At 39.1% G+C, this 23,891-nt stretch overlaps 1 protein-coding gene across 1 annotated transcript; it reads right to left on the bottom strand.

The window, feature by feature from the left end:
• Positions 1-10,850: 10,850 nt before the first annotated feature.
• On the bottom strand, positions 10,851-23,817 carry LOC111615743. The gene is made up of 17 exons (XM_023357211.1): positions 22,858-23,817; positions 22,612-22,792; positions 22,411-22,555; positions 19,037-19,176; positions 18,805-18,966; positions 18,666-18,737; positions 18,355-18,441; positions 18,192-18,277; positions 17,909-18,069; positions 17,755-17,809; positions 17,578-17,686; positions 17,335-17,512; positions 12,285-12,388; positions 12,028-12,210; positions 11,702-11,951; positions 11,495-11,577; positions 10,851-11,373 (listed from the first exon to the last, which is right to left on the bottom strand). Exons 1-17 carry the CDS (start codon positions 23,445-23,447, stop codon positions 11,194-11,196), a joined length of 2,766 nt encoding a protein of 921 aa, XP_023212979.1. The 5' UTR covers positions 23,448-23,817; the 3' UTR covers positions 10,851-11,193.
• Positions 23,818-23,891: the final 74 nt, after the last annotated feature.

The raw sequence follows: 23,891 nt of genomic DNA, 5'->3' as shown, positions 1-23,891 counted from the left end.
TATCCGAATATCGATCAACCGAAATTGTACGATGCAAGATAGAGATAAGATTCGAGAAGATGCCAAACAAAGCATCTTGAAACTACAGGAGGAAAATCCTAAATCCTACAAACCAACTACCAAATATCAAGTCAACCTTGTTGCCATTCGTAGGACTAAGTATGAAACAGGACTCAAATTGAGACCTTTTTGGACCTTACAAGGTTATCTCAACAATAGAGAAGTTGCGGCCGAAGTTTTCATCTCTAAAACGTGAACGTCGAACGTCAAGATAGCGGCGCTCGACGTTCGACGTTCACGTTTTACAGATGAAAACTTCGGCCGCAACCTCTCTAATATCACTGTATTTGAAGGTAAAACATTCTATCCGCTATATCACAACGGATTTTATCCTTGAGAAGCTAATAAGAAACAAAACTTTGAGAAAAACATTGACTCGCTATACTTTGGAAATAAAATTAACAATTACTATTATTGAATAAAAAGCCTAAGTAATGTTACTAAACGATCAGTTAGAGATTAATAGAACATGAAAAAGCAACGATTTATCTTTGTAAAAATGGATTTATTAAGAAAAATCCTTAAAGTTAGAGATGAACAAAGTTCTCCAGAACCAAAAGTACGATACTATGATCATTATACTGAAAAATATAAAGGAGCAGTTTAGATACTCTCTCATCTAATCTACACCCGGAACAGTTAAGAGAAACAAACAAGTATCTTTTTGCTTCTGGTTTAAAATTTTAAAATAAAAAATCTAGGTGAATGGCATGATTTGTATTTAAAATTGGATGTTCTGTTACTATTTGATGTATTTGAGAATTTTATAGATTTATGTTTGTATAAAAGCTATGGCTTAGATCCTGTTTGGTATTACACTAAATCAGCATTACCTTGGGATTGTGTGTTAAGATATACACGAGTTTATTTAGAATTATTAACAGATTATGAGATGTACATGTTTTTTAAAAAGAAATGGTGATAAAAATAATTGTGATCTCTTGTTCTTTCTAGTTTGCACCAATGCAGATATTTGATCCAAGCGTAGGAACTTTCGAGCAACTCGCGAGAATGAAAGCCTTTGTAGATCATACAGATGTCATCAGATGCATTGTAAGTGAGCCCAACTGGAAATTTGTGGTAGCGCCTTCCCGATTTGGCAAGTCTGTCAATACGGAATCAGAACGGACGTTTTTGGAGATAGAGATGCACAAAGAAGGAGAAAAGGAAGGAGAACCGGTACGAGATGTGACACGGCCAGCAAATAGCATCGATGAACTCAAAGGATCAAATCTCAAGAACTACGACTTGTTTTGCGTGCCCGAACCCAACTGTAAAGTCTTCGATGAAGGCTTTGTCTTTGAGCAATTTGAACGCTATCCTGTCATCAAGTTGGATCTTGCAGTACAGCGAATAAAACCCTACAGTGATGCAGTTAATTTAACCAATTGTCTGGGCGTCATCCACGAGGCTTATTTACAACATAAGTACTTGACGAGGAGCAGAAATTTAGACAAACGGGATGCAGATGGAAACATAAGTGCTCAAAAGGCCTGCAAGAAATGATGTGATGACCAAGTAATGGAAGCCTACCTGGAAGGTGACATTTCCACCAAGAAGGTCAAAGTTTTAAAAGGGGCTTGAAAAAGTTGACCCAGTACTTGTATTCGCATTTCGGGCGAAAAGTAGTTGCGCTAGTTGATGAGTTCGATGCTGTTGTGAGCAACGCAAAGTTCGTTGTAAAAACCGAGAAGGAACTGCAGAAGATTTCAGATTTGGTTATAGACGTGCTTGGTTGTGATCTGTGGAATTGAAACAATATCAGGCGCTGGGTGCTTCCTCCCCCTTCCTCCCACGAAGTACATGTACGTGTTTCTAGACAGTGATGAGTTTGTTGGATTCTATGGAGTAACTGAAGATGATGTTGGCCGTCTTGTTTGTAATTTCAAATCCAACTAGTTGCTTCCTCATTTCCAAGACAAGGAGGAAAAGGAGATCATGCGTGAGATCAAGAAACACTATGATGGTTACTACAACTACAAGTGCATTGTAGTATTTTCCCTGTGGAGTGTGCTTCATTATCTGCAGACTGGAAAAGCAGAAAGTCACTTGACAATACCTCAAGTAAACTTTATTAAACCACTACTCAGATATCCACCCATTGCAGCAAAAATTCTGCAGCTAGCCGGGAAGGCAGCTAAAGAAGAAACGGTTGAAGTTAAAACCATCGAGAATGTTTCTGTTCGAGATTTGCTCACACTGGTAGGAAAAATGCCTCCTGGTGCAAGCCCCTCTGTTGATTTAGTGTTTAATTATTTCAGGGATTTAGAATACCTTTCAATTGTACAAGACTTCGACAAATAAGTTGGTAAGCGCACGCTGAAAGTAGCAAACGAAGAAATGAGAAAATAATTGTTGAAATCATTAGAAAATTCTTCTGTGGTTATTGCAGGTTTTGATTTAACTAAAATGAACAAGGCTGACAGTGTCATGTATAAAATCATAACATCGGAAGCATCTGACGATAAATTTGTAGAAAATTTAAAGAAATGGCACGAAAACTTCAGAGAACTTTTTAAAGGATTTGAGAAATTCGAGGAAGTTGATATAAATGAGTCCGTGGTAATGTGTGGTGACGATTGTTCTCAGTAAAGTGCAACAGTTAAAGCGCATTTCCTCTGATCATCCTATAAAAGATAAGGACGGGAATTGTGTCACATCAGATAGACTGGATTTCTGGATGATGTTCGAGCATCCTGACGACAAGAGCCGCTTTATCGTGATTGAGTTGAAGTATAACACCTTACGTTACCAACCACCATCAGAAGAATGGAAACGTTCCTCTCTCTTTGCCTTGAAAGAAATTCTTGGCAAAGCGAGTGGTAGAAAAGAGTACATTCAAGTACCGGAAGACAAAGATTTCAAGCCAACAAGATACTTTCTCGTTGGTTTATCAGTGGATTCTAACTGCTAGGCATCCCTGAGTTGCTTGCTAAATACAACAGATTGTACGAAGGCCGTGTGCCTCTCGGAAACTGAGTTTGAAAAAGGGTTTGAAGACTTCAAGTGTCGTGACCATCTCAAGGAAGACAAGGAAAAGGATAAGAAGTAAAAAAGGAAGAAAGTGTGTTTGTTATTGCTCTGCAACTATAATGCAATACAGTAATTGTACCTAATAAAGGAATGTAGTAACATTGAAAAAACATTTTTTTTTTTATTGGGAGAGGGAGATATTGGGAAAATTTAAAATTTGGATATTTTTAAATTCATTTTGTGAGGTTGGGAATGCCAAGAAATGTTATCGATGTTTCGTGGTTAAAAATGTGGGAAGTGAAAAGAACGGAGGTTAAGCCTAGTTAAGGGTGAAAGAACTTACCATAATCCATAATTTTAACATAAAGTTGTTCCTCCTCTAAGGAAATTTAACTTTTTAAGTTAACATCTAGCTGTTAGTGTCAGAGAAAAAAAGAACAAAGCTACACTGAAATAAATTGTAATGCTTCTAAGAAGGAAGCATTCGTTCTTCATTGTTATACTGAAACATACATTAGAGCTACATTGAAATAATTGTAATTATAGAGTTCATTATTACATTAAAATACATAAATGCTTTCAACTTAAAAGTTGGAGGTTTTAAAATCCTTCTGGTCATTATGCAGAGGAAAAAAAACACCCCTATTACTGTATACAAGACCATTGAAAAATGGAGTAACTAGCATTAAGGTCGATTGAAATCTCTTTGATCCCTTTGATTGAAAATCTTGAACCCGGCTTCGGCGTGGTATACGACACTTTTCGGTGGCATCAAATAATGCGCCAAATTTGTTTTTTCCGGGGCAAAAGATATATTAAATTCAATTAACGATTCCTCCACAAATGAGAAAGAGAACGGAATTCACATAATTTGTTAAACAGTAAGGTTGAAGCCAACGTTTCGTTATTCCAAATAGGCTACTGTATTTGGTCACATTGCTTCCTATATTAAGATGCGATTCTCCGTTTGAGAAAACAAAGAAATCTCCGGATACGTGTTAACCTATTTGGTATCTATGGGAGGAAATTCAGAGAAAGTTTTAATCCAATCGCCTTCTGTTTTTCTTTGGCATTAACGTCCACCGATTGATTTTGTAATTAACTCGGGATCATCATTGAAAATTTCCGTTTTTCCTTCTTACAGATTTGTCGATTTGTCGCTTTCTATTTCCAGCTCCGACATTGACAATTTTTTTTTATTTCCTTCCCTTAATACCTGTTTTCTATCCGTTAATTCGATTCTCCGCGCTTCCTGTCGGATCTTTAAGGAACCCGAAAGTTTCTTTTTCCCTATGCACCTCGATACTTTTTTTACTTCTACCTCTTTAATTTATCTTTACAATAAATGCATAAGATGTTAGTGTGTGAGAGCTTGTGTGTAGGGCACAGATTTTCTTCACCTCTTCGAAGCTTAATAACTCCTGTGTTTTTTGTCGAAAATTTCCGAAATTTTGCGGGGAGATTTTCGTATTAGGAGCATCGATGCTATTAAATTTTGGTGGTTAAAGGTCGAGGGGATGGGGAGATAAAGGAAGGTCGCGCGTCGTATCTCGAGTAGGGTCGGAATTAATGACGATTTTACTGGTTATTAGCACGGGATACGATAATATTTATCCAATTATTCTTATTTTTCGCCCCGTCATGGCTTAATAAAACTAACCGAAAGGTTCGTAAAGCATCGGTCGGGGGGAGAAGGAGGGGTGGATCGTATCGATTTTATCGACTACACGCGCGAAGAATTGAAATTCGTCGTCGTCCAGGGGGCGGAGAATTGTAAAAGTCGACAAAAGAGACCGGGGTAGACCGAGTTGAGGGAATAAATACTCTTTTAATACGAATCGTGGGGTTATTCTCTACCGAACAAATATTGCGTCAGCGCAGTAGTGACGCAATATTTGCATCTCCCGCCAATCGATCTTTAAAGAAGTGGAAGACGTATTATATTCGAAAAATTATAAAGTCTTAGCCGAACTTTCGGTTAATTAACTTATCGATTTATCGTCGATAAAATTGATTTCTCTGTTAAATCCGTTGGGTTCCGAAGAGTAATTACTCACTCGGAAAAAAAGAAAATGGAGGGAGATCCGGTAAGATAAATCGACACCGGAATACTATTCCCATCTTTCAAAATACAGTATATTTTAATTGAAATTCGATATATATTTTTAAACGAATATTCGTATTATAAATTAGTAAGAGACGGCGGTAAATAACTGTAATAAGGAAAAGTGACGAAAATACATTTTCTTCTCCGTTAATTTGTTTTATCGTCGTCAGATGGCGACTCGAGTTAATTTAGTAACATTTTCTGACACGACTGTACAAATTTTTTTTGTATTTTTTTTTTTTTATTTTAAAAAGTACAAAAGAGAATTTAAACCTTTTAATATATTCCAAAACAACGCGAAATAAATTCGTTTTTTTTTATTTAATTACTTAACGGCCGTGTTTACACGTAGTTTTTTTCCTCTAAATTTAATAATCTTTCAAGTCATTTTGATATTTGGAATAGCGACTTCTCTTTAGAAAATGTTAAGAAAAAATAGAAAAAAAAAACTACTTGAACTCAAATAGAGCTACGTTCGAAACGTTCCTTCAATTCACCGTGTTATTCTTTAAGAAAAGACGATAAAATTGGAAAAAGGAAAAAGAGAATACTTAAAGAAATTGGTCAAAAAGAAACTACATACGGGGAGGGAATAAGAAAAAAAGCAATTCTCTTGCCGAACGTAAAATGGTGTTTCTAGTTATAAAAAGTGCAATTTTAGCATTATTTCGGTCTCATCCCTCCGGGTTATTCGCGAAAAACCAAGAAAGTTACGCCTATAGGATTTAAAGGGTGCTCTTCAAAACACCTGTCGAACACCTCCTAATCGAGTACAAGTTCAAGTTCTTTATTGCCGTACAAAGGTACAAGCCCGGTACCGTATAAGCACAACCGGTCTAATCGAGTACAGTCGATCCCCCTATAACACTGTTGATTATTCCGTTTTATATGAATTCCATGTTGTACGAGTCACTTAGATTTTACAAATACGTGTGCCGGGCTGTGAACGGCTCACGTATTTGTGAAATTTAAGTGACTCGTACAACACGGAATTCATATAAAACGGAATCATCAACAGTGTTATAGGGGGGGGTCGACTGTATCATTTTTGCATAAACGTAAAGTGAGAAAAAAGGCATTAATAATAATAAAACTTTCTGCGGTTAGTCGAGGGATAATTTTACAAAAATTTTCTTTGGATATTTTTAGTTAATGAAAGTGAAAATTTCTTACAAATGTCTCCTAGGAACACTCCGAGTTTGCGTAGTTTTGAATACCACCGGTCGATTTTATCACGTCTCGTGTGTATGTGTACACGTCCTAGTTCTATTTATGGAAATCTTAAATACACTTACGTAAGATTCGCTGGCGTATTAATAAATTCTATATATAAAAAAAATATAATCTCTGCATTTAAAAATTCTCTCTCTCTCTCTAAAGTCAACTTTAATAGAGTAGAATAGTAAAGAAAACTCCGAAGATCGAAGAGAATCGACTATATTGTGTTAGTAATTCGATTAGTTTCGTCGTGTTTACGACGGGAGTAACGCATTATTCCACGTTCCTAACGCAAACATCGCTAGTGTAGTATATTGTTCTTCTCGTCAGCCTATTTAAATAAGCTTTTCGACCCGTCGTTTATCTTTATTTAATGAACGTATGTTGTAAAATTATTTTTGTAGTAATGCTCGATAATAAGAGCCGTAAATAGAATACTTATTTCAACTATACAATGGAGAGGCTTTTTAACTTTAACTCAACAGGTGTTATTACTTACAAACCGAATTCTTGGTCGGTTATCTGTTGGTGGCATTTGACGTGTCTTCCCATACATCAAATGAGAAATGCCAAAATTTAAATCCCTTTTAATAATATAGTATACTTGGAAATTAAGTTATATAGTTAATAATACAAATATAGATGGTATTAAGTACAGTACGTAGATTTACAGTAGTGTTATTTGATTTTCTGATATGTATAATTGTCAATCATCGATGTCGTGTAGATGGCTTGACGATTTCCTGCAATCTTGGCATTTATCTTCCTTATTTTCTATTACTCATTTCGTTACAATAAAGACAATTTGCATCCTCCGTACATTTAAATAGCTTTGTTACTTTTTTTCTTGTGTCCGTCTTTGCTACTTCCTTTATTATTTTCTTTTCGATTTCTAATTCAAATCGTGATTTCATCTCGATAATTCGATTTTCATTTTGTGTTTGCAATTCGTCCTCGATGCCAACGATTTTTACGTTAGAAATTTGATGAGATTTGGGATTTAAAGAAAAATTGTTAAAAGTACAAATACTCGGAGGAATTATCTCTATTCTCTGTATCTAAATTTGATATTTGAATAGACCATTCTGTTATTAGCGAGGTTGCGGCCGAAGTTTTCATCTGTAAAACGTGAACGTCGAACGTCGAACGTCAAACGTGAACTTCGAACGTCAACGTCGAACGTCGAGCGCCGCTTCTTGTAAGCGGCGCTCGACGTTCGACGTTCACGTTCGACGTTGACGTTCGAAGTTCACGTTTGACGTTCGAAGTTCACGTTTGACGTTCACGTTTGATATTCGACGTTCACGTTTTAGAGATGAAAACTTCGGCCGCAACCTCGCTATTAACGTAACGTTTTATACGTATCTTCCACCTCTTATTTGGCTCAAAATTCGTTAAAATTCATATTCCTAATAAATTCCATGGTTATTATTTTTTTTCTTTTTTGCTCTTTGTCCAAACAATTCTCGTCTCGACCAAGAGAAATTCCAAATACAGAACAGTTACAAATACATTTGAAAGTAAGGCTGTTAGTCATTTTATAAATCTATGTTCCTTTAACAATACATTGCGATGAACTCATTTATTTTTCCTGATAATTTTAGAAAGCGGAGATTCGATAATGTGTGTATTAAAATGGATGGACGACGATACGTTGGGAGGGGGGTAAAGAGATTAAAATAATGCTATTCTATCGACAGAGGATTAAATTAAACCATAGAAAATTAAAAATAATCGATACAAGTTTAAGTCACAATATTCCGACGTCTTAAATAAATCTAATTCCGGTCATTAAGAGAAAAGTAAGAAAACATCCGTAAATTAATTTATTGCATAATGTATTTTAAATGAGGATAAAAGACGGCATTAACTTTGTGTTCGATAAAGAATAAGCACCGGCTTCTGTGGAATAATAAATCGGAAACACTAACAAAGCCTAGAAAACAAAATGTATTATGTCGTATGTACTGTACAGTTTGAAGAAATTACGATCACATTATGTACAGTACATTTGAAATCAACAGTGAAAGGAAAATTATTCTTAATACATCGCAATTCCTTTCACTAAACGCACTGCAAAGTGTATTTAAAACCTAAATATTTGGGCACAGATACAATTACTTTGAAAAGGATTTATCTACGCCCGCTTGATGGCAATTTCTGTACCTGTAAGGCTTACAGGTATGTTTTTTAAGGGATTGTACTGTATTAGAATACCGGTGTACCTGTGGCAGCGGCTCCACCAACCAGCATGAGTTTTCAGGGAATGATCTCACCCCAAACCCGATAAACACAACAAAAAGTAGGTGTGTGTGTGTAAATTCGCTATAGTGATGTATACGGTAAGATGACCCTCTCCAATCTCGAAAAACATGACCAATAAAAACGTTTAAAAACTTTTTTTTAATATATATTAAAATTATTTAACTGGTGTCTCGGGATATGAATTTTTCAAATTTTTCATCCGACATTCCGCATACCAGTGTGACACATCTTTTTCCTAAAGTTGGCTCAAAATTGAATTCAAAATCGCGTGTCAAATATTTAATTTCGGTAATTAAAATGTGGAAGCACTTTTTTTATTGTGTTATTTTTAATTTACCCTTCCTTTCACACGATCCGATTTGGCCACCGTGCCTTATCTGAGTCAATGGTGTCTACACACGGCCACGGGTGAGAATTTTGACGTATTTGTACGAAATTAGCCATAAATGAAATCGATTATCTAACTTTAAAATTAACTCTGTGTGTGTTTTTTCGATCGATATTTGAATATCAATCTCCTATCGTCGTGACAAATACTCAAAAGCATCTTTTATTACTGTCGTAGCCTGCGGCTGACGTATCCCAAAATACTCGAAAAGCCGTTAGATATCGGTTTTCTTTTCCGTCTGCCATTAACTTGTCGAATTTAACGGGTATAACAATACGTTAGCGCCTGTATTTTACCACAATCAAAATATATAAAGAATGTCGGTAGCCTATATCTTCTTCGCTCGTCTATAGACGTATATAATCTGTCTCGGTCGATCGACACCACCACCTAGGGCTACGGATTTCGTCACTTTATTAAAATCGCCATTTACCCCGTCGTAAATAATAATAATAAACGATATTTTTAAATTTAATTCTTTCCATCGATTTGGAATTTCTTATACAATTTCCATATTATACCATACAAATGGCGGAGTAAAGACACTGCGATTTATGGAGGGAAGTTTCCAATTATGTTTCCAGCTCGTTTACGGCAAACACCGAAGCGTACCCACGCCCAAATTTCCCGGAAATTGAGTGGTATTCGTATTGCTCCCGCGTATTGGGGAGTTAAATAATAACCAAACTTGGGATTGACGTAAAGACCAGGTAATTTCGATGGTCCGGGTAGAAAATAATGCGACGAGAGACACATGGAGGTTAGTAAAAATTCTAATTTTAACGGAACAGGGCTTAATTATCGCCTCTTCCGAAAAAAACTCCCTTTTCGGTTGTGCTTTTCCACCTTTTATTTGCATTTGCCAAGACCTTGGACGTGAACTCCCTTTTCTCTTGTACTTGGATACATTTCTACCGTTCACTGTGCGCTTTTATCTCGTTTCTCCTAAGTGTTAAAGAAGAAAGTAGAGGACGAGAGGGAAGAGAAATGGGAGCGAGAGAAATGTCATTTATTCGGGCGAAAGTAAAATTTCTTAGTATGAAGATAATGGGGTTCTATCTCTTCGTAAAATTCACCTGCCTTCCTTTCCCTACTGTCGTATTTGTTTGGTTAAATCGTTCCGTATTTCTCACATTTTTCCCGGAAGGTGACCAAAAGGAAGGAATATTTATGAACCTTTTTTACCTACGGATTTACCAATCGAACTTTAAGTTCTTTTTTCGTATCCGGCGGAATCGAATGACCCCATCGAACGTACGGTACGTCGGAACCGGAAGGACGTGCGTAATCGAATATAAGCTATATTAAATTATTAATTTCCATTAAATATTTGTAATTTCCGACCGGCATTTCATTAAACGCATTTTTCCGGGGTGAAAATTCCGTCGTCCTTTTATATAACGGCCGTCGGACGATAAATAATTTCCCTCCCCTTTTATCGACGTAATCGAGAGGGGGGAGGGAAAGAATTTTACCCGAAAGGCCGGGCGGGATTTCTCCACCCCCCCACCGCTCATAATTCCCCTCCTCTTCCGCAAATTTATATCTTTGGCATTTTATTACGCCGCGAACACATTTCTCTCTCCTTTTCTCCGCATAATTGTCGCCCCGTCTTCCCTTCTATGACCGATAACGTCTTATAAAATAATACCGGAATAACGGTAGCCGCTTTTCCCCCAAGAATTAATTTTCCTTTAAAAAAAAGTACAAGTTAAATTTGACTTTTATTCGTTTAATCCGTATTTTTAAATAATAACCGAATTAAAATTCCGGAAAAAGTTAACCGTTCCACCGTCCCGAGGAGAAGAAAATTAACAATAAAAAAGAAACAAAAAAAGGTCCCAAATAGCAATTTTTAATCCCGGATTACCCGAATCGGAGAAGGATTTAAATGGTTACCGGATGCTATAGTAATTAAACTCGCATTATTTAGTAAGGGAAGGTTTACCTCCCTTCGGAAATCCATCGGTGGAAAAGGGCAAAAGAAAACAAAGACGATTTTTCTTCGTTTGCTTTTCCTCTTTATTTTCTTTGGTCTGTGGATGTCGCGGAGATTAAATAATTCATCGGAAACTAAAATTAAAAAGTCGCGTGTGCGATAACGTCGATAGTTTACAAGTAGGAATCATTAAGAAGGATTAAAAGACGTTTTATCGCCGCAGGATTTGCAAAAATATCGGAATCATTGTTGACTTTTGTCCTGAAAGTTTTTGGCCGACAGAACCAGGTCGGGTTGAACACAGTTTTGATTCTGGCATTTTTCGATGTACGAGGGATGAATGGAATAAATTCCGGAGTCTTCCTGCTGCATCAGCGTTTCTAGGATTTTCTCTTTGCTAATCACTTTCGTGGGTAAAACGTACTGTTAAACCAAAAGAAAAATTCTTTATCCCTCTTAATTATCTAAAAATTCCTTCCCTTCCCCTCTTCTAAATTGCTTCAGGCGTTAATACGATAAAAGGCGTGAACGATTTGGTTCTTACCTGAACCAGGTCTTCAGGCGATATCTCGTTCAGTTTCAGGTCTCTTATTAATCTATTCATGGTGAATTGTAGTTCCTGTTTATCTGCATTCAATAAGAATTATTACTTGACTTTTTACTTATAAAACAATTCCGAATAGAGAGTTTTTACCGGTGTTTCGCGAATATAGAATAGGACTTTATATATTATAAGGTCTTCTTTTCTTACCTGGGCATCTCATGTTTTTGACTTTGTTTTGCGCCCACTCGTACATGATTTCGAATTTCTTAACTTCGGCGATGTTCAGCTTTCGGCTGATGATTGTCTGAAGCATGGATTCCGAAAGGCTCAAGAAATCTTTTCTGCAAAACAGCTGAGAAGCTTTTTGGTCCACGTGTTGCAGAATCATTGTCATCAGTTCAGTGGCGGCCGTGTACCTCCAGTAGTAATTTTCCAAAGCGTTTAACATGGAGCAAACCTTTTATTATTGATTCGATTATAAAAAAAAAAATTTGATTTAAAAAGAATTTTTTCCGTAAAGAAGAACGTCGTACCACGGATATTCTCAGGTGTTGTTTGACATGATGAAAGCAAGCCTGGAGTAACTCCGGAAGATCGTAGTGTTCGGCGGCACAGATCAGACCGGGGATGGCATCGCAGGTGAGAGGACAGGATCCGCTGTGCAGGTACTCGATGAGGGTGCGAAAGGTGTCACTGTCGAACTCGATGATATTAAACTACGAGTTGGAAAAATCGTGTTAATTTTTGTCGGGAGTCGAAAGAAAACCGTAAAAAAAGACACCGTACTTGCCTCAGTTTTAGATAATTTCGTTTTATCTATCTTCTGAGCATCCGCGCATACGCTTAAGGACACTACGGGAGAGGTGGCTTCGTTTTTATCCGTTTTCTCTTTACCTAATTCAAAATGAAAGTCTTTCTCGATTTATCAGTTTTATAGATAAAAATTTCCGTCCATTTCTTACGACTTTATTAAATTAAATACTTCGAATAAAGCCTAAAATATTTAATAATTTCGATACAAACGATCAATAATTCACTTAAGAAGAAGTAAAGGTATTATTTCTCTTTACGCTATTTGTTCCTTCTCTAACCAAATATTGCCAAATTCGGAAAGGAAAAATAAACAGAATCACTTTAGTCGACGATAGAAGAGAAAAGGGGAAGAAAGATTCGACCGGTTTAATTCCTATAACGGGAAGAATTAAAAGAAAACTTACAAGAGACGAACTCGGAGAGAAAACGAAGGAAGCACTTATACAATAGGGAAGTAATAAGACGTGCGAGTTTATTAAATACTACAGCGTAAACACGTATTTGTTGGTCGAGTTTTCCGAGGGACGTAAGTCCGATAACTTACTTTAAACACACACACAAAAATTGGTCAATACTTAGATATTTAGAAAAGGTCGAAGGACGGTAGACAAGGAATAGTTTCGACCGTCGTTCGTTCTTCTTTTTCGTCTTTCATCAATATTACAGCGTATTTTGGAAAAGCAACACGGTCAGAAACATTATATTTAAATAGAACAGAGAGTGTATTTATTACGGTAAAACTTAAAATACGAAGCGACGTTTATCATTCTTTACGATTGATTACCATTCTTCGTGATACGTTTACTGGCTTAAGCAAGCGCGGTGTCGTCGTCTGATAAATGAAAGAAACACCACCCAAAATAGAACGACAAAGCTTCTTACTGTCGCCCATTACTTACGAGAATTTTTTAAATAAAACCGTAGGTTTTTATTATCGGTTAAATATATTACATTACGAAAACCTTGTATTGACAAACCGTCGACTTCCAAAACACGGGATGAAATTTCTGTCGTCTCGACGTTGGCCTTTATAAATGTCGATAATTACAGTCGATCCCCCCTATAACACTGTTGATTATTCCGTTTTATATGAATTCCATGTTGTACGAGTCACTTAGATTTTATAAATACGTGAGCCGTTCACAGCCCGGCACACATATTTGTAAAATCTAAGTGACTCGTACAATATGAAATTCATGTAAAAAGGAACAATCAACAGTGTTATAGGGGGGTCGACTTGTACAGTAGCTATCGGCAATTTCTTTTTTCATTCGAAGTATTTATTAAAACGACTTCCGGGAAATTTTTTCCGCTTCCAGTTAAAAGATAATGTTTCGGCTTCATACCTAATTCCGATGACGTGTTTTAATAGTGTTTTGTGGTGTAATTGTTATAGTAAATGTCGTTGTAATGTCGACTAAAATAATAAATGAAGTTTCTCTGAATACAATATTTAATTCGTGCTCGAATCGTCGTCGTCCTACGCACCTCTTACGTGTAAACAGCTTAATAAGTTTGATTCTGCCATCCGGAAACAACAACTTACCGTGGGAAATCTTCCAGAGATAAATGATATTTTATTTCTCTGTTTATTTATGAAACTAATTAAGAATACTCTTACTAAACGATGCCGTAAATGTCCGTAATATTTCACTACTTTTGTAAATACAGTAATTATTATACGCTTTACCAAGAAACCCAGGAAAAAACGTACAAGCGAAGTGTTTTATAACAGACAAAGTACCACGCAGCATATATTTAAAGCATAATTGAGAAAAATCTACGTATATATAATTACTAGCAGGTAAGACGGGCGTTGTTCCGACAAGAAATAAGAACATTAAAGATTATTAGCTTATTTCTTATTCCTAACCCTTCTATTACAGTGCCTGATTTATATAACTACAAACGTTATCTTACGCAAGAGTTTATCAAACCAAATGAACAATTAACACATTTTAAATGTGTTAATTGTAAGAATTGTATTTAGTTTTATTATTTTGCCAATAGATGGCGCTACATGTAAACCAGCATTTTTAAATGTAGATGGAAATTAATTAATTTACAGAATTCCAATAGATATTTTGGGGTGGGATGTATGCAATTCTCTAAGTTACAGGTGTATAAACGTAACTGCACAGTTTCGTAGCAATTGGTCGAACGGTCTAGCAGTGTATAGCGAACAAACAAACATCCTCATTTATATATATGTAGAGATTATACTGCAATAACTTAAATTCTAAATCCTAAAAACTTAAAATACTCCCGTCACCGGATCCGACCGTCCAACAAAGCCTTTCGATGATTGCGGTCCTAAGTGTAAAAAACAAAAAGTGCAACACTTCAGTCGATTTGCCAAGAACCGAGTTCGACCACAGAAATTAAATTGAGGAAGGAGAAAGATGGAAGAAATTAAATTAAGGAAGCTTACACAAGGGAGATACGTCCTTTACCTCCAACACTACGCACGGTATCCAATACCTGCCGGCTTTTATAAAATTGGGCAACACTCGAAAGAAGCCCGAGAGGCGAGAAACGAACATAACAGATATAATAGTGAACTATTTACGAAGAAATACAAAGAGATACAAATTTAGACGTGCCGAACAGACTTCTCATTGTCTCGGATTCATTTATAGCCAGTTTGTCAGCATCTTATATAAATAAACATAAAAAAATGAATTCCGAAATATTACATTTATTAGAGAACGAGGAGGAGAGAACTGTGGACTCATTAGACGAGTGTAATGTCATTAGTGATTCCCATTAAATGTTTTCTTATTCTGCTTTATATTCATAATTCTTTTTTCGATTTCGCTTGCATACTAATGTCTTTTTCAGGAAAACGGGCTCCTATTTAGATGTTACTAGAGTACCTAGATTGAATAGAGACAATGGGTTGTCAAATTTTCTGTTGATTAGTTGTATGACGTGGTTAAAATCCGCCGTGTTCTGACAAAAAGTGAGCGTGGTTCTGTATATTTCGAATGGTAAGTGTTCTTTTAAAGTCGTTTATAAAGAAATTTGAACACATTTGACAACAGGTAGACATGAATTTGCTATATTTTTATGTTTACTTTCATATTTAAGCTTTAATATAAGGCAACAAATGAAAAACAAATAGATAGTTAGCGTAGACGTTTACAGTAGATCCGATATCAGCTTATGTATTGTTATTTAAACGAAAAAAATATACAGTCGACTCTCCTATAACACTGTTGACTATTCTGTTTTATATGAATTCCATGTTGTACGAGTCACTTAGATTTTACAAATACGTGTACCGAGCTGTGAACGGCTCACGTATTTATAAAATCTAAGTGACTCGTACAACATGGAATTCATATAAAATGGAATAATCAACAGTGTTATAGGGGGCCGACTGTATATATAAACTGTTTGCTATATATTGCTATAGAAAAGTATTATTTATAATAAAACTAAACATTTACGTGTACTATAGTACCTAAAAAATTAGTTTGTTATCCTGCTCGAAACGAATTTAATTGTAAGACTTCTTTAATACATCATGTACAATAACAATGCAATGGCACACTAGTACTTTGGACCTTATTGAAAGGCAGCATTTGCACCATTTATTTGGTAATATGCGATTATTTAAAATATCATTTGTAAAGCTAATACAATTTAGAATGCATATAAAAATTCATTATACGAATGATTCTTTTACATACCAGTACTTTTGTATTGTTATTCTACCGAATGCATTAAAGGCGTCTAGAACCACGAATGTGGGACTTGACGGAAAGAAGAAATTAAAGCGTAATGCCATTCTTTGTTTTCATTCACAGAAAACCACCAAAAGGAAGATCCTCGACTGTTATAAAACAAATAAAGACTGCAAAAGTTACTTCTCCTGTACGTCCTAATCATACTACTGTTACACCATCAACAAATTTTGAAACATCTTCAATATTTATAGAAGTTTAAGAACAATGTAAAATTAATTTCGGTATAAAAGGGCAATATTAGTCATATTCTATCCTACTGTATCTACTGTAGGTACTCTAGGTCTACTATTATGAGGAGGCCATGACCAGTCGGTATAGCCTTGGAAGAAAAGGATGAAGAGTTATAGAAGTGAGAAGGTTTAAGAAAATGAAAAAATGACAGGAAAGTGTGAAGCATAAGATCTCAGAGCGTACGCCGAATGCCATTAATTAAACAAACCAGAAATACAATTAAATTACAGAATCTAGCAACATAATTAAAGAATAGCAACCCCTATGTTAGAGGCCCTTTCTGCACGGCTAAGTGCCCACTGGCTCATTTTATTTTCTCTCACCAGATGGCAGAACGACTTTTCCATTGTGTTAATTTTTTTATAGTATTCATTAAGTGTAAAAAATCGAGCGTTTAACTACTACTATAACAAACCCCCTCGTATTCCAATACCAGAATGCGGAGCTTCCATAATATTTTTTAATGGCGGCCACACGTTTAACAAACGAGGAAAACACCGGAAGTAACTTGCCACAACTAAACGATCGATGCTCATTCTTTCAACACAGACAGTAACGAGAAGAAAACCCGAAAAAGTCCACGTGGCCGGGTGTCGACACGTGACTGGCATTTGCTGGTTTTATTCACAGGGCCACTGGTGACGAGACGAGGTGGGTGCTTATTTACGAAAAGCGTAGACGGAAGGGGCCAATTTAACCAATCGATTTTTGCGGAATTATAATTTCAAACAGAACAGGCCGACACCCGCCAAGTCCACCGATGGCCGAATGGATAAAACTACGAAACACCGGCAGTCAATGGTGATCGGCGTCAGGACACTTCGAGTTTCTTGACGTTAGTAACATTTAAATAGGGACCGGGAGGCATTTCCCCAGGCGTTGCCATAAAGGAATAAAACTAAAACCGACACCCGCTGACCGAATTTGAAATACTATCGTTTGTAATGTCAGTAATTTCGTTATTTATAACGGGCAATCCCGCGCAGTTAGGCTAGAAAGCTGGCTTAAATGTAAAGGGACGAATGTTCGGGAGAGAATACTCACAATTGCATTCGCTCTGCCACCTCTTCAGCCCTTCCGGTTCCGAAAGAAGTTGGTCTTTGCTGGAGCTGCGACTGCCCAATCCCCAGTTCTTCCAGTTTCCCAGTCTAGAAAAAGCGCGGATCATCATGGGACTGCTGGGAGCGCTCTTGGTCCTGGGAGCTTCGTTCATTTCCGGAACCTGTCGATGGGTAAAAGAGAGAGAGTGGTCGTGTCCTTTCTTCTTCCGGTCGGCGTCGTCCTTACCTGTAGGAAATTGCTGGATTTGCCGGGAACGTTCAACGTTATCTTATCGATCGTCAATGTGTTTTGGCCGAATCCCGTGCTGAATCCGTACAGCATCTCCAGAAAGACCCTGAAAATCGGCAACGGATGTTTTGGGCGGTCCACTTTAATTAAAGGCAAAAGAAGAGAAATAATTACCTGCTCCTGACTCCTAAAATGGCCCTGACGGCGTATATTTTGGTCTTGCGTTTACCTAAAGTTTCGGACTTTTAGTGTCGTAATTAAAACAATAGGATTGGCAAGCCAGACTTAACACAATTGTTAGGAAGAATGGGGAATAGGGAATACGTACCTGGTCCCACGTTGAATGCCACGTCGCAGAAAACGGAGTCGGAACAAAAGGATTTGGCAAAGTCTTTAGCCAGCTGCTCCGGACTTTCGAAGGTGTCTCTGACGCTGTCCAGCAGAGGACTGGAAGGCCTGGTGTGTCCTATGGGTCTCCACGAACCCCTCCTGCCGAAAGACGCCCGGTGAATACCTCTGCTTTATCCTAAATAAGGACCTTCCACGGCCTTTCGATCCGTTTAAATATCCGCCGGGGCCATGAGAATTGGGTTGGGCCGCGAAGAAATTACCTGTAAGGCTTGGGAAGTTGTCCCGTTTCGGCGTGGTTGTGGAGGTTGGCCACGATCTCCTCCAGGATCTGAGTCTTGGTCCTATCCTAAAACGGAAAATCGCCCGGTTTACTGGCGGAATCGTCTCCCCTTGCGAAACAGGTCAAGATCTGGCGGGACTAACCTGCATTCGAACGAATTTCGGAGCGGAATAACTGGCTCTTTCTCCGTTTACTATCTTGGTCAGCAGCCATTCCCTGAAGACGGGACCCTGAAACCACCAGAAAAACCACTCTTTTCGGCCTCTTCTTTCTATCTTTCCACTTTCCAGTTAAATTACTATTATTATTATTCCAAATTTTCTAAATCCACCGCGGAAATTTCGCCGGAAAAAACTACCCGGAGATCGGAAACAATCCTCCACTTTCCGACACCGGAACCGGAAATCGGTGGAAAGCGAGCGCGTGGCGGGAGCCGGAAAGAAGAGATACTCACCGTGGAAAAAGTGGATCGGTGCCAAAGATAAGGCTTGTAGGACTTGACTTCGTCTCTGGAAACGACGGACACCTTCTCGAGAGGGGGGTAGAGTTTTAGTTAAAGTGGACACCCCGTTTGGAAGAAAAGGGAAAGTTACCTGGTAGGTGGTGGGATCCGAGCGGTCTTCCGGGTCGGTGCGGACCACTACGAAGGTGTGCAGAAAGTGCGACTTGATGCAGGCGGGCGAGAATCTAGTGTCTCTGGCCTCCAGAAAGACCACGCAGACGATGTCGTTGCCCACGTGCCTTTTTTTCTGAAGCTGCCGCGAACGACTGATTAGTCACCCCTCCGTCCGACTAAGAGAAAATTCCGGAAAAGTAACTACTCACCTTCTGAGGATCGTGATCTTCGTGAGGCAGAAGAGTGGAGACGTGGAACATTATCTCGATATTCCTCCAGTGGGTGTAGACCGACTCCGTCCCCGTCAGATCGTGAACCGTGTCCAGACCTCCTTTGTAGCGATCGAATCCTGCGTCGGATCCACCTTTATAACCTCCATCAGCTTTTCGTACGGCGCGTAATCCGGTCGCGGGCACGAAACTCCCTGGCTCCGTTCGTATTAAAAACGGATCGGCCGACCCACATTCCGAACATTTTTTCGGTATTCGTTTAACCGCCACCGTTTCGGCAAGTTCCCTATTTTCGCAGCCAGAGGAACAGAGAAGATAAGTGTGGTCTTCTGCACCCTTTCTTAAAACTATTGTATAATTTCGTCACAATACCAAATGTAAATACATTTTACGCTTTATTACGTAAAAACACCGACGAGGGACCACTTTATAGCAGTTCTTACTTCTCATTAAATGTAGTACAATAAATAAAAATTTTATACGGTTGCGTAACTTTCCCGGCTGTTAAAAATAACTTTTACATTATATTTTCAATAATAAACAAATAAAATTGCGTGTGACGCCATCTGTTATGAGATTTTGTTATTAAAAAATCTTTATAATTATTATAAAACGGAATAAGGCTTAATTTTGAGGATAGTGACGAGTTTGCGAAATATTGTAATTACTAATAACGCGTAATCTTCGTTATATCACATTGCCGTCGAAATATGACACGCGATACCCTTTTATCTCCTCACCCCCTCGAACTTTAACCACCAAAATTTAATAGCATCGACGCCCCTTATACACAAGCTACCGTGCCAAATTTCTTTACTTAACCTTTACTCTATTCTGAGATATTAACCGAAATACACAGGCGAGCCGAGTTTTTTGCCATTTTGTTTGGTGTTCGGGAGGTCTCAGAATGTAAAGATTTGAAAAATAAAATAAAAACTGGGACGGTCAAATCTGACGTGATTCCAATACTTTCCAGCCAGGATATGTCGTCAAGAGAAGCAAGTTCTTCATGTTGTGACGAAAAAACTGTTGTTGATAACTCTTTATACAGTGATGTATCAAAGCAGCATAGTGAAGTAAAATATTAAAGTGCAAAACTCAAATATAACCAATAAAAACGAATATAATTTATTGAAGCAATATTATATAATTACGTAGCATTGTCAGATGTACAAGATCGTGAATGATACTTATGATAAAAACATTCAAAACAAAAATTCTGTCTACACCAAGAACAACAAATAAATGCTGCTTTTTTACAATTGCAAGGTATGTTTAAACGAGAACTTGTTTAACTCCTTAAGGACATAGACATTTTTGAGATTAATTTATTTAAACGTAAAAAATACTTAAAAACTGAAAAAAAANAAAATACTTAAAACTGAAAAAACGAAAGAAATGCGTTTATTTTGAAAAAAAAGCTTCAATGTTTATCTTCCTTTGTCTCGCCCTTCTGTGAAATTTAACACCGATGAGTCATTGTTTACACATCTGGATGACCTTGAACACAGCTGGAGTTGGATTTCCCGGGACATTCTCATAGACGTCTCGGGATGACAAGGGTTTAAAGTAGGGTGACTACTAGCTAGGCCTATATTTTTAAATATTTTTAAAAAATTGAAATTTTAATTGCGATTTCCGACCCCATCTAATTAATTAAATTTATATATAATAAAATATATTAATTAAAAAAATTAAAAAACTATCGGAGGTCGTTTTTGACATCAGAAACTAGCTTTAAATAACTTTAAGGAAGGAAAATCCGTGCGCTAGAACTTTAGAACGATGAATTAATTTGATAAAAAATCCCATTAAAAAACAATTAAGCCTTAATCGAGCCTTATCAAAGACTCATTAAAATCGCGATAAATTTTTTTAGCGCGGGAAAAAAATTTTGAAAAAATTTGGAGACAAAAAACATTCCAAAAATTCAAAAAAAAAAAAAATTTAAAAACTCCCCTTAAGGACAGCGTTTTATGTAACGCTATGTAACTTTCCCGAGTTTTCTCGGGTTATGGGCTTAAGTTATATAATATGTTAAAATAAATAAATAATAAGAAATGAATGAGTAAATAAATAAATACATTATAAGTATTTATGAATTAAAAAAAATTATACGCGAGAATCGAACCCGAGAACTCAAGCTTATGAATCGGACTCGTTACCACTCTACCACAGAACACTCAAATAGAAGTACGTATAATTTATATATAAAGTGCTAAAAAACTTTAAGCTCGATTTTCTTGATTTTATTTGAGTATTGCACTTTAGTATTTTACAGGTAGTACACTCACATGGTGTACTACTTATACACCAAAGATTGTCAAAATCCGTTACCCCAAAGCCGTAGGCTCTCCTTGTTAGATTAGACACGGAATTAAAAATCTCAGACTCATCATGGCGAGATGCTCAAAACTTACATTATCCCGTAAATAAGACTGCGCGATTTCTCATCAGATATACCGTGTCTCCCACTAAATTTCCTGTGAATCCATCGACTAGAGAACACAAGGGTCGGCTGGGATATTTTGATAGATAGTTAACTCTTTTGCAACGTCGTCGACACTCGATTACACGTCGTAAAATCCGTTTACCTCCTTTACTTCTAGTCTTTAATCTTCCGACACCGTTTCGGTCCCATTTATATCGGACGAACGAGATTATTGTCGATTTTAACGCGAGTTCTTTTACGTGGCAAAGGAAAGGGTTTATTATATTCGCGAAGTGGGTTAAACGCCGTAGTTGAATATCCTTCCCTTTGGCGATGAAAAAACTTGCCAAAAAGATGGCGATGGAAGAATATGCCGTTCCTGACGGATCGGCGGGGGTAGGGTTTCCCGATTGTTTTTCGGGTTCGGGCCCAGTCCGGAGGCCGGAAGTAGGGGCCCGCCTGGCGACCGAGTGGATAAAAACCGCCCAAGGCCGGTAGCGAGGAGACCAATTTCCGAAATACGCCGGCCGTACGGGAACGTAAATAACAGGCCGATTTAATGGATATAACCGGGAGGCGGAAAGAAAAGAAAAGAATTTTTAAATAGAGAATTCCGAAGGACGCTTCTATTTGTATAGGAAGACTCCTATTAATAAAGCGCCGATTCGACCCGGCCGTGGGGAATCACGTCATCTTCTTCCTCCTCCTCCGGTGACGGCGCCTTCCGCACTTCCGACTGTGAAAATATTTGACGGGAGACGAGCGGGAATTCCGCACAATTATTAGAAAAACCAGGAAGAGATAAAGGAAGCTCCGGATGACGAAGTCCGATCCGTCCCCAACGCGCGAAAACAAATTTTTGGAGCCAAATTTACCACGAGTAGCCGGAGAGAAACGGACCGGAACTAGAAACGGTGCCGACCTTTCAGACGCACTCTGTCACCCAACAGGTGGAGAAACTCGTCGAACAGAGGACCGTGCCGGCGGTTGCCCAGAATCTGTTCCTCGGTCACCTGACCCTCCTTGACGTAGACGACTCCCACCTTCAGCTCGGACTTGACGAAAGCCTGCAACGAAAGGAGTCAGCGAGAAAAGCTCCCCCGTCCCCCCTCGCGGCGCTTACCTGGTCCAACTTGACGAGTTCGTCCGGGGTGGACTGCAGCCGGCCCAATTTGGGAAGAGGCTTGAGCCCGGCCTGGCGACCGATGGCCCTCACCACCTCTTCCCGATCGTAGCGATCGGCGCAGAGACCGGAAGCGGGAACCAAGCCGTGCAAGTTGTAACTGACGGTCCTCATCAGGATCCTGCCGGGGGCGAAGGAGGTTAGAAGGAGGGAGGCCAAAGTCCGTCCGGCGGGGGCGAAATTTACCTAAAGTGGTCCCTGGAGTCGACCACCTCCTGCTTGAGGCTGAGGACGACCGGACCCAGCGACTCGTCGTTGGTGTAGTAGTTCCAGTGTTCCGTTCCGTAGAAGTACTTGGCGTAGGTCTCTTCCTGGTAGCTGGTCAGTCGGAAGGGTCCCACCGGGCCCTCCTCCGGACGGGAGGAGTCGTCCCTGCAGCACTCCACCCAATATCCGGGAGCGGGTCGGATGCCGTGGGGATAGAGGGGACAGTGCGGACTGCCGGCGCAGGCGTGCACCGGAAGCGGAAAGTGCAAGGAGCTGGAACTCTTCCTCCTGGCCTCGGCGCAACCCAGACTCTGCCTCTTGAACTCCCTCAGCTTCTCGGCCAGTTCGGCTCCGGTGGTGCGACCGGTAACGTCGACGTAGTGCGCCCGGCAGTACACCTCTTTTCCCAAACGCCGGGCCGCCTCGCCGGCGGGCCGGAGCCCGCAGACGGCGCAGGCCAGGCAGCGCCGGTGGTAGAAGTCGCCTCCCCCAGCCGACCCTTCCGGCCACCGACCCCCGCTCTCCCGGTCGGAGACGGGACGGTCGCAGACGAAGCACGGGCCAGACATCTGCCGGACAGACGAGTCGTTAACCGCCAACGCGCTCGTGCCGACGATTTAATATATATTCCGGGCGTTCGTCCCCCTATCGGCGGAAAAGTAAATCCCCGGCGCCGTCTTCTTTCCCCTCACCGGAGATTAAGGAGGCCCCTTCCCGGGAAAAGGGGGTCGGCCGCCGGAGAATTATTAATTATTCCGGCCTCTAAACGTTAATTAAGGATTTTTCTGCCCGTATCGATCCACTCGGAGATCGCCGCGCCGACCGCTTTTCGCACCGTGCCATTTAAGCTCGGTGTCTTCCGTCCGAATGGAAAACCGCGCCCGAACGTTCTTCCCGAAACCTTCCCGTTCTTCCGTCGGTCCGGAAGTTTTCCCCGCCCGAGAGCCGGGCGGACGTTGCGCCGGAAATAAGAGAAAGGCGCACCCACCTGTGGCCGGCCGAATCCGCGTCCG

Source organism: Centruroides sculpturatus, unplaced genomic scaffold, assembly GCF_000671375.1.
Source record: "Centruroides sculpturatus isolate CEXI.00-Female unplaced genomic scaffold, Cexi_2.0 scaffold18, whole genome shotgun sequence".
Classification (NCBI taxonomy): Eukaryota; Metazoa; Arthropoda; class Arachnida; order Scorpiones; family Buthidae; genus Centruroides; species Centruroides sculpturatus.
Note: the sequence above shows the minus strand (reverse complement) of the source record. Positions and strands in the feature narration are given on the sequence as shown.